The 16050-nt window shown below is 47.6% G+C and overlaps 1 protein-coding gene across 1 annotated transcript in view; it reads left to right on the top strand.

Annotated features, from left to right (window-relative positions):
- Positions 1–5282: 5282 nt before the first annotated feature.
- The window catches only part of LOC138851616 (chitinase-3-like protein 1), a gene marked incomplete at its 3' end in the record, with an annotated part of 87043 nt that continues 76275 nt past the window's right edge, over positions 5283–16050 (top strand). The window contains exon 1 of the mRNA XM_070080908.1: positions 5283–5356. Within this exon, the coding sequence (XP_069937009.1) occupies positions 5354–5356 (3 nt within the window). The remainder of the gene's footprint in view (positions 5357–16050) is intronic.

Here is a 16050-nt window from a genome sequence, read left to right as displayed (position 1 = left end):
TCAGAAAGTACTTATTAATTCTGAGTGTGGTGAGGAAGAGGAACCATCTGAGGGTAGTGAGGAAGGGGAACCATCTGAGGGTAGTGAGGAAGGGGAACCATCTGAGGGTAGTGAGGAAGGGGAACCATCTGAGGGTAGTGAGGAAGGGGAACCATCTGAGGGTAGTGAGGAAGGGGAACCATCTGAGGGTAGTGAGGAAGGGGAACCATCTGAGGGTAGTGAGGAAGGGGAACCATCTGAGGGTAGTGAGGAAGAGGAACCATCTGAGGGTAGTGAGGAAGGGGAACCATCTGAGGGTAGTGAGGAAGGGGAACCATCTGAGGGTGGCGAGGAAGAGGAACCATCTGAGGGTGGTGAGGAAGGGGAACCATCTGAGGGTAGTGAGGAAGGGGAACCATCTGAGGGTAGTGAGGAAGGGGAACCATCTGAGGGTAGTGAGGAAGGGGAACCATCTGAGGATAGTGAGGAAGAGGAACCATCTGAGGGTGGTGAGGAAGAGGAACCATCTGAGGGTGGTGAGGAAGAGGAACCATCTGAGGGTGGTGAGGAAGAGGAACCATCTGAGGGTAGTGAGGAAGAGGAACCATCTGAGGGTAGTGAGGAAGGGGAACCATCTGAGGGTAGTGAGGAAGGGGAACCATCTGAGGGTAGTGAGGAAGGGGAACCATCTGAGTGTAGTGAGGAAGAGGAACCATCTGAGGGTGATGAGGAAGAGGAACCATCTGAGGGTGGTGAGGAAGAGGAACCATCTGAGTGTGGAAGTGGTGAGACCAGAATCCATACACAGTTTTAAGAGTAGATACGATAAGGTACATGAGGCTTCGTGACTGGGCTACTGCATTTATTCACCTAATTATACTCATCTAATTGAGAGACCTGGCTCAATCTGAAAGATAGAGAGATGCCCTCTGAATGTCACATACAAGGCTATAAATTATTCCACACTGACAGGGTCAACAGGAAAGGTGGTGGAGTAGCGATGTATGTCAGAGACAATTTAAATTGTTGTGTTAGACAAGATATTAAATTAGAAGCGTCAGCCACTGAATCTGTTTGGTTACAGCTTCTCGAGGGCCGAGAAAAACTAATTTTGGGTGTGATTTACAGGGCCCCAAATCTTGATAGGGAGTGCAGTAAACTTCTATGGGACGAAATTCGTAAGGCATCTACATACGAAAATGTGTTTTTTAAAACAGTTTGTGACAGAGCCAACTAGGGGAAATAACCTCCTTGACTTGGTTCTTGCCAGTAGGGAAACACTAATTAATAATCTTGAGGTTAATGATGAGCTTGGGGAGAGTGATCACAAATCACTCAGTTTTAACATATCATGGAATTCCCCTAATAATGGCAATCAAGTCTCCGTCCCTGACTTTCGCTTGGCTGATTTCATAGGACTGAAAAATTACTTAGGTGGGCTGAACTGGAATGACCTGACTAGGGGTCAGGTAGGTGGTGATGGTTGCCGATATGATGCTTTCCAGGGCATAGTTCTAGCTGCTCAGTCAAATTATGTTCCAAATAGGGAAATCAGATCAAACAAAAATGATCCTAAATGGATGAACAATAGATTAAAATATCTGATTGGTCAAAAGAGAGGCATATATAGGCAAATCAAAAGAGGAGAGGGGCAATTAAGAAATCGATATATTCAGTTAAAGAGAGAAATAAAAAAGGGAATTAGAAAAGCAAATAGAGATTATGAGGTTAAAGTTGCAAGAGAATCGAAGACTAACCCAAAAGGATTCTTTCAGGTATACAGAAGTAAGATCAGGGACAAGATAGGCCCACTCAAAAGTTCCTCGGGTCAGCTCACTGACAGTGATAAGGAAATGTGTAGAATTTTTAACACATACTTCCTCTCAGTTTTTACACAGGAGGATACCAGCGATATTCCAGTAATGATAAATTATGTAGAACAGGACGATAATAAACTGTGCACTATTAGGGTCACAAGTGACATGGTCCTTAGGCAAATAGATAAATTAAAACCTAACAAATCCCCAGGCCCTGATGAACTGTATGCAAGGGTTCTAAAGGAATGTAAAGAGGAGCTTAGCACACCTTTGGCTAATCTTTTCAACATATCACTACAAACTGGCATGGTGCCAGATAAGTGGAAAATGGCAAATGTGATACCTATTTTCAAAACAGGTGACAGGTCCTTAGCTTCGAACTATAGACCAATAAGCCTAACCTCCATAGTGGGAAAATTTATGGAATCAATAATTGCCGAGGCAGTTCGTAGCCACCTTGAAAAGCATAAATTAATCAACGAATCTCAGCATGGTTTTACAAAGGGGCGTTCCTGCCTTACGAATTTATTAACTTTTTTCACTAAGGTATTTGAGGAGGTAGATCATGGTAATGAATATGATATTGTGTATATGGACTTCAGTAAGGCTTTTGACAGGGTCCCACATCAGAGACTATTGAGGAAAATTAAAGCACATGGAATAGGAGGAGAAATTTTTTCCTGGATAGAGGCATGGTTGACAAATAGGCAGCAGAGAGTTTGCATAAATGGGGAGAAATCAGAGTGGGGAAGCGTCACGAGCGGTGTTCCACAGGGGTCAGTGTTGGGCCCCCTGCTGTTCACAATCTACATAAACGACATAGATGAGGGCATAAAGAGCGACATCGGCAAGTTTGCCGATGACACCAAAATAGGCCGTCGAATTCATTCTGACGAGGACATTCGAGCACTCCAGGAAGATTTGAATAGACTGATGCAGTGGTCGGAGAAGTGGCAGATGCAGTTTAATATAGACAAATGCAAAGTTCTAAATGTTGGACAGGACAATAACCATGCCACATATAAACTAAATAATGTAGATCTTAATATTACGGATTGCGAAAAAGATTTAGGAGTTCTGGTTAGCAGTAATCTGAAACCAAGACAACAGTGCATAAGTGTTCGCAATAAAGCTAATAGAATCCTTGGCTTCATATCAAGAAGCATAAATAATAGGAGTCCTCAGGTTGTTCTTCAACTCTATACATCCTTGGTTAGGCCTCATTTAGATTATGCTGCACAGTTTTGGTCACCGTATTACAGAATGGATATAAATTCTCTGGAAAATGTACAAAGGAGGATGACAAAGATGATCCCATGTATCAGAAACCTTCCCTATGAGGATAGACTAAGGGCCCTGAAACTGCACTCTCTAGAAAGACGTAGAATTAGGGGGGATATGATTGAGGTTTATAAGTGGAAGACAGGAATAAATAAAGGGGATGTAAATAGTGTGCTGAAAATATCTAGCCTAGACAGGACTCGCAGCAATGGTTTTAAGTTGGAAAAATTCAGATTCAGGAGGGATATAGGAAAGTACTGGTTTGGTAATAGAGTTGTGGATGAGTGGAACAAACTCCCAAGTACCGTTATAGAGGCCAGAACGTTGTGTAGCTTTAAAAATAGGTTGGATAAATACATGAGTAGATGTGGGTGGGTGTGAGTTGGACCTGATAGCTTGTGCTAACAGGTCGGTTGCCGTGTTCCTCCCTTAAGTCAATGTGACCTGACCTGACTAGGTTGGGTGCATTGGCTTAAGCCGGTAGGGACTTGGACCTGCCTCGCATGGGCCAGTAGGCCTTCTGCAGTGTTCCTTCGTTCTTATGTTCTTATGTTCTTATATATGATCTGAAAAGTATCATCATTGACCTGACTTATTCTGAAGGCTCTAGTTATCCAACCAATTATTTGTCTTGCAGTTGTGATAATAACGTGAGATCTGACATTATTACTCCCAGGTCTCTCACATTTGACTTACGTTCTATTTAACAGCTTGGGTTTATTTTTGTTGATCTTGTTTATATTTCCTCTATTCTTCCGTGACGCAGTAACTGAAATCTGTCCTCACTGAGCATCAGAATGTTGTTAGTGGCCCACTGGAAAACTTAGTTAATATCAGCTTGGAGGTTCGCCGTGGCTTCTATGGACGCCACTCTCATGCAGATTCTAATATTGTCTACAAAGGATGATACAGTGCTATGATTGACGTCACTGTGTTGATGTATGAGACACTTGTGCAACATTTGGGTGTCTTTATTCTACAAACGTTTCGCCAACCAGTGGCTTCTGGTTGGCGAAACGTTTCCAGAATAATTTTTTAGCTTAATATGTTTATTATGTACCCCACACCCATCCTGTGAGGGGTAGTCAAAAGATTACAGAGGTACATAATGGGTCCAGGGCAGGGACTGGGCCCCAGAGCTATGATAGCTGAGCAAGTTACAAAGGTAATGAACTCCAGGTAGATCTGGTCACAATCATGACCAGGTTACAAAGGTAATGAACTCCAGGTAGATCTGGTCACAATCGTGACCAGGTTATAAATGAACTCCAGGTAGATCTGGTCACAATCATGACCAGGTTACAAAGGCAATGAACTCCAGGTAGATCTGGTCACAATCGTGACCAGGTTATAAATGAACTCCAGGTAGATCTGGTCACAATCATGACCAGGTTACAAAGGTAATGAACTCCAGGTAGATCTGGTCACAATCGTGACCAGGTTATAAATGAACTCCAGGTAGATCTGGTCACAATCATGACCAGGTTACAAAGGCAATGAACTCCAGGTAGATCTGGTCACAATCGTGACCAGATTACAAGGGTAATGAATCATCTACACGTTAAGATACCCAAATGTTGCACTGTCTTATTTATTAACTTGACGCTTTGTAAATTATTTATTCAAAGTTCCTGTCTATGTTGCATGTGAGAACAAGGAAGAGAAGTGGGCAAGTCGAGGTATATATGCAGCTCAACAAGTATATATACTTCCCTCGTAACGGAGGTATATGTATGTGTTAACAAGTATGTATACTAACCTCGTGACGGAGGAATACATGTGTGAGCAGGTATGTATACTTCTCACGTGACGGAGGTATATATAATGTGGGGTATAATATGTGGGAAAGGTAACTTGAGTACCCAGCATCGGTCAGCCAGTTGTAAGTGCTGGGACTACCCACCATGTTACCTCCTGGGGCATGGTGGGTGGGTCAGCTGGGCACGGGAGTGGGTCAGCTGGGCCCAGTGGTGGGCGGGTCACCTGGGCCTGAGATGGGGGGGGGTTGTCAGCTGTGCACGGAGGTTGGTCAGGTGGGCAGAGGGGTGGGTCAGGTAGGCTTGGAGAGGGGTCAGGTGGGCAGAGGGGTGGGTCAGGTAGGCATGGAGATGGGTCAGGTGGGCACGGGGGTGGGTCATGTGGGCACGGGAGGGGGAGTGAGAGAAGAGAGGATGACTATAAAACTGATGGAAGTTTTGGTGATGGTCAGAGTGTAGATTGTGTGTGTTGGTGAAGGTTCCTCCCTCTCTCCCTCCCTCCTTCTCCACCACGCCATCATGGTGAGTACACATGTATGATCGTATGTACGCACGTCCACACACATACCCGCAGACGACGTGAAAGTAATGAGAGAAATACAAGCAGACGAGGACCAGGAAAGGCTACAAAGGGACCTGGACAGGTTACAAGCCTGCTCTGACAAATGGCTCCTGGAGTTTAACCCCAACAAATGCAAAGTTATGAAGTTTGGGGAAGGACAAAGAAAATCGCAGACGGAGTACAGGGTCGGGGGGTAAAGGCACAGACCTCACTCAAGGAGAAGGACCTTGGGGTGAGTATCATACCGAGCATGTTCCCTGAGGCGCACATCAACCAAATAACCCCTACAGTAAATGCGAGTCTAGCAAATCTAAGAATAACATTTCTACATTTAAGTAGTCATTTAGGACACTACACCGTGTACGTCAGGCCCATGTTAGAGTATGGAGCACCAGTATGGAACCCACATCTGGTCAACTAAGTCAAGAAATTGAAGAAAGTACAGAGGTTAGCTGTCTTCAAGAAGGCACTAGACAGGTACCTAAAGTCAGTACCTGACCAACCGGGCTGTAGTTCGTACGTCAGTTTGCGTGCGGCCTGCAGTAACAGCATGGTTGATCAGGCCCTGATCCACCATGAGGCCTGGTCTCAGACCAAGCCGCCGGGGCATTGACCCCCGAAACCCTCTCCAGGTAAATTCCAGGTAAGGTTAGTCCCGGAGATAAGGGGTATGTTCTGTGCGGAGAGGTTAAGGAAACTTCAACCTGACGACGCTGGACAGGAGGACTGGGAGATATGACAACGACAGACACAACACACACACACACACACACACACACACACACACACACACACACACACACGGAAGGCAAATCCTGTGTCACAAACCTTCTGGAGTTTTATGATAAAATAACAGAAGTAAGACAAGAGAGAGAGGGGTGGGTTGATTGCATCTTCTTGGACTGCAAGAAGGCCTTTGACACAGTTCCTCACAAGAGATTAGTGCAGAAGCTAGAGCATCAGGCGCATATAACAGGAAGGGCACTGCAATGGATCAGAGAATACCTGACAGGGAGGCAACAACGAGTCATGGTACGTAATGATGTATCACAGTGGGCACCTGTGACGAGCGGGGTCCCACAGGGGTCGGTCCTAGGACCAGTGCTATTTTTGGTATATGTGAACGACATGACGGAAGGGTTAGACTCAGAAGTGTCCCTGTTTGCAGATGATGTGAAGTTAATGAGGAGAATTAAATCTGATGAGGACCAGGCAGGACTTCAAAGAGACCTGGACAGACTGGACACCTGGTCCAGCAAATGGCTTCTCGAATTTAATCCTGCCAAATGCAAAGTCATGAAGATAGGGGAAGGGCACAGAAGACCACAGACAGAGTATAGGCTAGGTGGCCAAAGACTGCAAACCTCACTCAAGGAGAAAGATCTTGGGGTGAGTATAACACCGAGCATGTCTCCGGAAGCACACATCAATCAGATAACTGCTGCAGCATATGGGCGCCTGGCAAACCTGAGAACAGCATTCCGACACCTTAGTAAGGAATCATTCAAGACACTGTACACCGTGTATGTCAGGCCCATACTGGAGTATGCAGCACCTGTTTGGAACCCGCACTTGATAAAGCACGTCAAGAAACTAGAGAAAGTACAAAGGTTTGCAACAAGGTTAGTTCCAGAGCTAAGGGGAATGTCCTATGAAGAAAGATTAAGGGAAATCGGCCTGACGACACTGGAGGACAGGAGGGTCAGGGGAGACATGATAACGACATATAAAATACTGCGTGGAATAGACAAGGTGGACAAGGACAGGATGTTCCAGGGAGGGGACACAGAAACAAGAGGCCACAATTGGAAGTTGAAGACACAAATGAGTCAGAGAGATAGTAGGAAGTATTTCTTCAGTCATAGAGTTGTAAGGCAGTGGAATAGCCTAGAAAATGACGTAGTGGAGGCAGGAACCATACACAGTTTTAAGACGAGGTTTGATAAAGCTCATGGAGCGGGGAGAGAGAGGGTCTAGTAGCAACCGGTGAAGAGGCGGGGCCAGGAGCTAGGACTCGACCCCTGCAACCACAAATAGGTGAGTACAAATAGGTGAGTACACACACAGGATAGATAGGGGGCTATGATAACGACATATATAAAATACTGAGAAGAATCGACAAAGTGGACAGAGACAAGATGTTCTAGAGATGGGACACAACAACAAGGGGCCACAGCTGGAAGTTGAAGACTCAGATGAACCACAGGGATGTTAGGAAGTATTTCTTCAGTCACAGAGTTGTCAGTAAGTGATATAGTTTGGGAAGCGATGTAGTGGAGGCACAGGTAAAGTCGACCCTTCAAAACGTCCGCACACAAACACACGCGGCCCCAACCACCGACCACCGGGTACCTCCTCAGTGTCCAAAAGAGAACCTCAACACATCCAGACGTGTCATATTATTGTAAAAGATCGTTTGTTTTCCCTTCCAGTCTTCCTGAAGTGGAAGATGATATTACAACACTTAAGTTTAGAACCAACAACAGCAACATAAATGAGTGACACAGCAACATGAACAGCTCAACATTCAACATTCAGTGTTCAGTACCATGATTCATGGTGATCACTTAATTATAAACAGTCTTCATGGTAGTGATCATAGTAGTGATAATGGTAGTTGTGGTGGTAGTGATGGTGATAGTGGTGGTGGTAGTGGTGGTGGTAATGATGGTGGTAGTGATGGTAGTAGTGATGGTGGTAGTGGTGGTGGTAATGGTGGTGATAGTGGTGGTGGTAATGATGGTGGTAGTGATGGTAGTAGTGATGATAGTAGTGATGGTAGTGATGGTAGTAGTGATGGTGGTAGTGGTGGTGGTAGTGGTGGTGGTAGTGGTGGTGGTGGTAGTGATGGTAGTAGTGATGGTGGTAGTGGTGGTGGTAGTGATGGTGATAGTGGTGGTGGTAATGATGGTGGTAGTGATGGTAGTAGTGATGGTAGTAGTGATGGTAGTGGTGGTGGTGGTAGTGATGGTAGTAGTGATGGTGGTAGTGGTGGTGGTGATGGCGGTAGTTGTGGTGGTAATGACAGTCATAGTGGTGGTGGTAATGATGATGGTGGTAGTGATGGTGGTGGTTGTGGTGGTTGTCAAACAACATTGTTAGTGAATCAACATTCTGGAGACTGACTCAGATTTATATATTGTCTTAAATCATTTATTACGACCTCTGACCTCCCAGTCTTACATCATGTGTTGTGACCTCTGACCTCCCAGTCTTACATCATGTGTTGTGACCTCTGACCTCCCAGTCTTACATCATGTGTTGTGACCTCTGACCTCCCAGTCTTACATCATGTGTTGTGACCTCTGACCTCCCAGTCTTACATCATGTGTTGTGACCTCTGACCTCCCAGTCTTACATCATGTGTTGTGACCTCTGACCTCCCAGTCTTACATCATGTGTTGTGACCTCTGACCTCCCCGTCTTACATCATGTGTTGTGACCTCTGACCTCCCAGTCTTACATCATGTGTTGTGACCTCTGACCTCCCAGTCTTACATCATGTGTTGTGACCTCTGACCTCCCAGTCTTACATCATGTGTTGTGACCTCTGACCTCCCAGTCTTACATCATGTGTTGTGACCTCTGACCTCCCAGTCTTACATCATGTGTTGTGACCTCTGACCTCCCAGTCTTACATCATGTGTTGTGACCTCTCACCTCCCAGTCTTACATCATGTGTTGTGACCTCTGACCTCCCAGTCTCACATCATGTGTTGTGACCTCTGACCTCCCAGTCTTACATGTGTTGTGACCTCTGACCTCCCAGTCTCACATCATGTGTTGTGACCTCTGACCTCCCAGTCTTACATCATGTGTTGTGACCTCTGACCTCCCAGTCTTACATCATGTGTTGTGACCTCTGACCTCCCAGTCTTACATCATGTGTTGTGACCTCTGACCTCCCAGTCTTACATCATGTGTTGTGACCTCTGACCTCCCAGTCTCACATCATGTGTTGTAACCTCTGACCTCCCAGTCTTACATCATGTGTTGTGACCTCTGACCTCCCAGTCTTACATCATGTGTTGTGACCTCTGACCTCCCCGTCTTACATCATGTGTTGTGACCTCTGACCTCCCAGTCTTACATCATGTGTTGTGACCTCTGACCTCCCAGTCTTACATCATGTGTTGTGACCTCTGACCTCCCAGTCTTACATCATGTGTTGTGACCTCTGACCTCCCTTTCTTACATCATGTGTTATGACTTCTCACCTCCCAGTCTTACATCATGTGTTGTGACCTCTGACCTCCCAGTCTTACATCATGTGTTGTGACCTCTGACCTCCCAGTCTTATATCATGTGTTATGACCTCTGACCTCCCAGTCTTGCATCATGTGTTGTGACCTTTGACCTCCCAGTCTTACATCATGTGTTGTGACCTCTGACCTCCCAGTCTTACATCATGTGTTGTGACCTCTGACCTCCCCGTCTTACATCATGTGTTGTGACCTCTGACCTCCCAGTCTTACATCATGTATTGTGACCTCTGACCTCCCAGTCTTACATCATGTGTTGTGACCTCTGACCTCCCAGTCTTACATCATGTGTTGTGACCTCTGACCTCCCAGTCTCACATCATGTGTTGTAACCTCTGACCTCCCAGTCTTACATCATGTGTTGTGACCTCTGACCTCCCAGTCTTACATCATGTGTTGTGACCTCTGACCTCCCCGTCTTACATCATGTGTTGTGACCTCTGACCTCCCAGTCTTACATCATGTGTTGTGACCTCTGACCTCCCAGTCTTACATCATGTGTTGTGACCTCTGACCTCCCAGTCTTACATCATGTGTTGTGACCTCTGACCTCCCTTTCTTACATCATGTGTTATGACTTCTCACCTCCCAGTCTTACATCATGTGTTGTGACCTCTGACCTCCCAGTCTTACATCATGTGTTGTGACCTCTGACCTCCCAGTCTTATATCATGTGTTATGACCTCTGACCTCCCAGTCTTGCATCATGTGTTGTGACCTCTGACCTCCCAGTCTTACACCATATGTCGTGACCTCTGACCTCCCAGTCTTTTACCATGTGACCTCTGACCTTCCCAGTCTTACACCATGTGTTGTGACCTCTGACCTCCCAGTCTTACGTCATGTGTTATGACCTCTGACCTCCCAGTCTTTTACCATGTGACCTCTGACCTTCCCAGTCTTACACCATGTGTTGTGACCTCTGACATCCCAGTCTTACACAATGTGACCTCTGACCTTCCCAGTCTTACACAATGTGTTGTGACCTCTGACTTCCCAGTTTTACACTATGTGACATCTGACCTCCCAGTCTTACACCATGTGACCTGACCTCCCAGTCTTACACCATGTGCTGTGACCTCTGACATCCCAGTCTTATATCATTTGTGACCTCTGACATCCTAGTTTTACGCCATGTGTTGTGACCTCTAACCTTCCTGTCTTTTACCATGTGTTGTGACCTCTGACATCCCAATCTTACACCAAGTGACCTCTGACTTTCCCAGTCTTACATCATGTGTTGTGACCTCCGACCTCCCAGTCGTACACCGTGTGTTGTGACCTCTGACCTTCCAGATTTACAATGTGTGTTGTGACCTCTGACCTCCCAATCTTACACTATGTGTTATGACCTCTGACCTTCCAGTCTTACACTGTGTATTGTGACCTCTGACCTCAGTGTTACATCATGTGTTGTGACCTCTGACATCCCAGTCTTACATCATGTGTTGTGACCTCTGTTATCCTAGTCTTACATCATGTTTTGTGACCTCTGACTTCCCAGTCTTACACCATGTGTTGTGATCTATAACGTCGCAGTCTTTTACCATGTGACCTCTGACATACCAATCTTACACCATGTGACCTCTGACCTTCCCAGTCTTACATCATGTGTTGTGACCTTTGTCCAAGTCTTACACCTTGTGTTGTATCCTCCGACCTCCCAGTCGTACACCGTGTGTTGTGACCTCTGACCTCCCAGTCTTACAATGTGTGTTGTGACATCTGACCTCCCAGTCTTACACTGTGAGTTATGACCTCTGACCTTCCAGTCTTACACTGCGTGTTGTGGTCTCTGACCTTCCTGTCGGGAGGGTTCGTGGAGATGTGATGGTTGGAGTTAAGCAGAGTCGTTGGATGGCAACACATTATATTAACAGAGTGTGAGAGAGGAGCCCAGACTACCTGTCTTGCCTGTAGGCCTAAGCGTGGAGAACTGAGAGGTAGGCCGGGAGCCCAGCACTCACATGATGCATCACGTGGCGTCACACTAACTAGTTACTGAGCGTACTGAGAGGGAGCCTAAATATATACATGGATGATACGATCTACAATATACTACACTAGTATAAGTATAGGGAATTCAGTAGCTATATTGACAGCTCGGTCATGTTACGTATGTCGTCTCGACATACAATACTATGCTATATGTTGAACAGACAAGTGGCTCTGGTCTGATTCTATACTATGCTATATGTTGAACAGACAGGTGGCTCTGGTCTGATTCTATACAATAGCCAAGACATATGTAACTTAGAACTTCCGCTTAGCTGATTTCATAGGACTGAAAAATTGCTTGGGTGGGCTGAACTGGAATGACCTGACTATGGGTCAGGTAGGTGGTGATGATTGCCGATATGACGATTTCCAGGGCATAGTTCTAGCTGCTCAGACAACTTATGTTCCAAATAGGGAAATCAGATCAAGCAAAAATGATCCAAAATGGATGAACAATAGATTAAAACATCTCATTGGTCAAAAGAGAGGCATATATAGGCAAATCAAAACAGGTGAGGTGCAATTAAGAAATCAATATATTCTATTAAAGAGAGAAATAAAAAGGGGAATAAGAAAAGCAAAAGGAGATTATGAGGTTAAAGTTGCAAGAGAATCGAAGACTAACCTAAAAGGATTCTTTTGGGTATACAGAAGTAAGATCAGGGACAAGATAGTCCCACTCAAAAGTTACTCTGGTCAGCTCACGGACAGTGATAAGGAAATGTGTAGAATTTTTACCACATACTTCCTTTCAGTTTTTACACAGGAAGATACTAGCGATATTCCAGAAATAATAAATTATGTAGAACAGGATGATAATAAACTATGCACGATTAGGGTCACAAGTGACATGGTCCTTAGGCAAATAGATAAATTAAAACCTAACAAATCCCCAGGCCCTGATGAACTGTATGCAAGGGTTCTAAAGGAATGTAAAGAGGAGCTTAGCAAACCTCTGGCTAATCTTTTCAACATATCACTACAGACTGGCATGGTGCCAGATAAGTGGAAAATGGCAAATGTGATACCTATTTTCAAAGCAGGTGACAGGTCCTTAGCTTCGAACTATAGACCAATAAGCCTAACCTCTATAGTGGGAAAATTTATGGAACCAATAATTGCCGAGGCAGTTTGTAGCCACCTTGAAATGCATAAATTAATCAAGGTGTTTGAGGAGGTAGATCATGGTAATGAATATGATATTGTGTATATGGACTTCAGTAAGGCTTTTGACAGGGTCCCACATCAGAGACTATTGAGGAAAATTAAGGCACATGGAATAGGAGGAGAAATTTTTTCTTGGATGGAGGCATGGATGACAAGTAGGCAGCAGAGAGTTTGCATAAATGGGGAGAAGCATCACGAGCGGTGTTCCACAGGGGTCAGTGTTGGGGCCCCCTGTTGTTCACAATCTACATAAACGACATTGATAAGGGCATAAAGAGCGACATAAGCAAGTTTGCCGATGACACCAAAATAGGCCGTCGAATTCATTCTGACGAGGACATTAGAGCACTCCAGGAAGATTTGAATAGACTGATGCAGTGGTCGGAGAAGTGGCAGATGCAATTTATTATAGACAAATGCAAAGTTCTAAATGTTGGACAGGAAAATAACCATGCCACATATAAACTAAATAATGTAGATCTTAATATTACGGATTGCGAAAAAGATTTAGGAGTTCTGGTTAGCAGTAATCTGAAACCAAGACAACAGTGCATAAGTGGTCACTGCTTTCGGAGGTGGTGCTAGGTGATCACTGGTGTCGGAGGTGGTACTGGGTGGTCACTGGTGTCGGAGGTGGTGCTGGGTGGTCGCTGGTGTCGGAAGTGTTGCTGGGTGGTCACTGGTGTCGGAAGTGGTGCTGGGTGGTCACTGGTGTCGAAGGTAATACTGGGTGGTCACTGGTGTCGGAAGTGGTGCTGGGTGGTCACTGGTGTCGGAAGTGGTGCTCGGTGGTCACTGGTGTCGGAGGTAGTGCTGGGTGGTCACTGGTGTCAGAAGTGGTGCTGGATGGTCACTGTTGCCGGAAGTGGTGCTCGGTGGTCACTGGTGTCGGAAGTGGTGCTGGGTGGTCACTGGTGTCGGAAGTGGTGCTGGGTGGTCACTGGTGTCGGAGGTGGTGCTGGGTGGTCACTGGTGCCGGAAGTGGTGCTCGGTGGTCACTGGTGTCGGAAGTGGTGCTGGGTGGTCACTGGTGTCGGAGGTGGTGCTGGGTGGTCACTGGTGTCGGAGGTGGTGTTTGGTGGTCACTGGTGTCGGAGGTGGTGCTGGGTGGTCACTGGTGTCGGAGGTGGTGCTGGGTGGTCACTGGTGTCGGAGGTGGTGCTGGGTGGTCACTGGTGTCGGAGGTGGTGCTGGGTGGTCACTGGTGTTGGAGGTGGCACCGGGTGGTCACTGGTGTTGGAGGTGGTGCTGGGTTGTCACTGGTGTCGGAGGTGGTACCGGGTGGTCACTGGTGTCGGAGGTGGTACCGGGTGGTCACTGGTGCCGGAGGTGGTACCGGGTGGTCACTGGTGTCGGAGGTGGTACCGGGTGGTCACTGGTGTCGGAGGTGGTACCGGGTGGTCACTGGTGTCGGAGGTGGTACCGGGTGGTCACTGGTGTCGGAGGTGGTGCTGGGTGGTCACTGGTGTCGGAGGTGGTGTTTGGTGGTCACTGGTGTCGGAGGTGGTGCTGGGTGGTCACTGGTGTCGGAGGTGGTGCTGGGTGGTCACTGGTGTCGGAGGTGGTGCGGGGTGGTCACTGGTGTCGGAGGTGGTGCTGGGTGGTCACTGGTGTTGGAGGTGGAACCGGGTGGTCACTGGTGTCGGAGGTGGTCCTGGGTTGTCACTGGTGTCGGAGGTGGTCCTGGGAGGTCACTGGTGTCGGAGGTGGTACCGGGTGGTCACTGGTGTCGGCGGTGGTCCCGGGTGGTCACTGGTGTCGGAGGTGGTACCGGGTGGTCACTGGTGTCGGAGGTGGTACCGGGTGGTCACTGGTGTCGGAGGTGGTACCGGGTGGTCACTGGTGTCGGAGGTGGTACCGGGTGGTCACTGGTGTCGGAGGTGGTACCGGGTGGTCACTGGTGTCGGAGGTGGTACCGGGTGGTCACTGGTGTCAGAGGTGGTACCGGGTGGTCACTGGTGTCGGAGGTGGTACCGGGTGGTCACTGGTGTCGGAGGTGGTACCGGGTGGTCACTGGTGTCGGAGGTGGTACCGGGTGGTCACTGGTGTCGGAGGTGGTACCGGGTGGTCACTGGTGTCGGAGGTGGTACCGGGTGGTCACTGGTGTCGGAGGTGGTACCGGGTGGTCACTGGTGTCGGAGGTGGTACCGGGTGGTCACTGGTGTCGGAGGTGGTACCGGGTGGTCACTGGTGTCGGAGGTGGTACCGGGTGGTCACTGGTGTCGGAGGTGGTACCGGGTGGTCACTGGTGTCGGAGGTGGTACCGGGTGGTCACTGGTGTCGGAGGTGGTACCGGGTGGTCACTGGTGTCGGTTGTGGTACCGGGTGGTCACTGGTGTCTGAGGTGGTACCGGGTGGTCACTGGTGTCGGAGGTGGTACTGGGTGGTCACTGGTGTCGGAGGTGGTACCGGGTGGTCACTGGTGTCGGAGGTGGTACCGGGTGGTCACTGGTGTCGGAGGTGGTACCGGGTGGTCACTGGTGTCGGAGGTGGTACCGGGTGGTCACTGGTGTCGGAGGTGGTACCGGGTGGTCACTGGTGTCGGAGGTGGTACCGGGTGGTCACTGGTGTCGGAGGTGGTACCGGGTGGTCACTGGTGTCGGAGGTGGTACCGGGTGGTCACTGGTGTCGGAGGTGGTACCGGGTGGTCACTGGTGTCAGAGGTGGTACCGGGTGGTCACTGGTGTCGGAGGTGGTACCGGGTGGTCACTGGTGTCGGAGGTGGTACCGGGTGGTCACTGGTGTCGGAGGTGGTACCGGGTGGTCACTGGTGTCGGAGGTGGTACCGGGTGGTCACTGGTGTCGGAGGTGGTACCGGGTGGTCCAGGAGACAGTGTCGGGGATCTGCTAACAACATCCGGGTTGTGTATAGTCTTGCACATTCACATATTTGTAGCCTTAGTACAACCGTTTTTTTTTTTTTTTTGTACTTAAAATTTCTGTGGGTAGTATGTTCCATTGTTCCTCGAAAACCAAACTTTATCTACATTACTGTTGCATCTTTTACCTCTGAGTTTCACGCTGGTCTCTCGTATTACCGAATGACTTTGCACTACAAGTACACCTTTATGATTGTGTTGAGTTTGTTAAGAAGCAAAAATATCGTCGCTGTCTGCACTTCATGATGGAGAGGAGGTTTAAAATGCTCTCTATTTTTCCTCAGAAAGTTAGTTAAGATAAACATTAATTTGTCTAGGTCTGCATCCTTTCCTGTCTATCTTCAGCTT

Source organism: Cherax quadricarinatus, unplaced genomic scaffold, assembly GCF_038502225.1.
Source record: "Cherax quadricarinatus isolate ZL_2023a unplaced genomic scaffold, ASM3850222v1 Contig1229, whole genome shotgun sequence".
NCBI classification, from domain to species: Eukaryota; Metazoa; Arthropoda; class Malacostraca; order Decapoda; family Parastacidae; genus Cherax; species Cherax quadricarinatus.
Note: the sequence above shows the minus strand (reverse complement) of the source record. Positions and strands in the feature narration are given on the sequence as shown.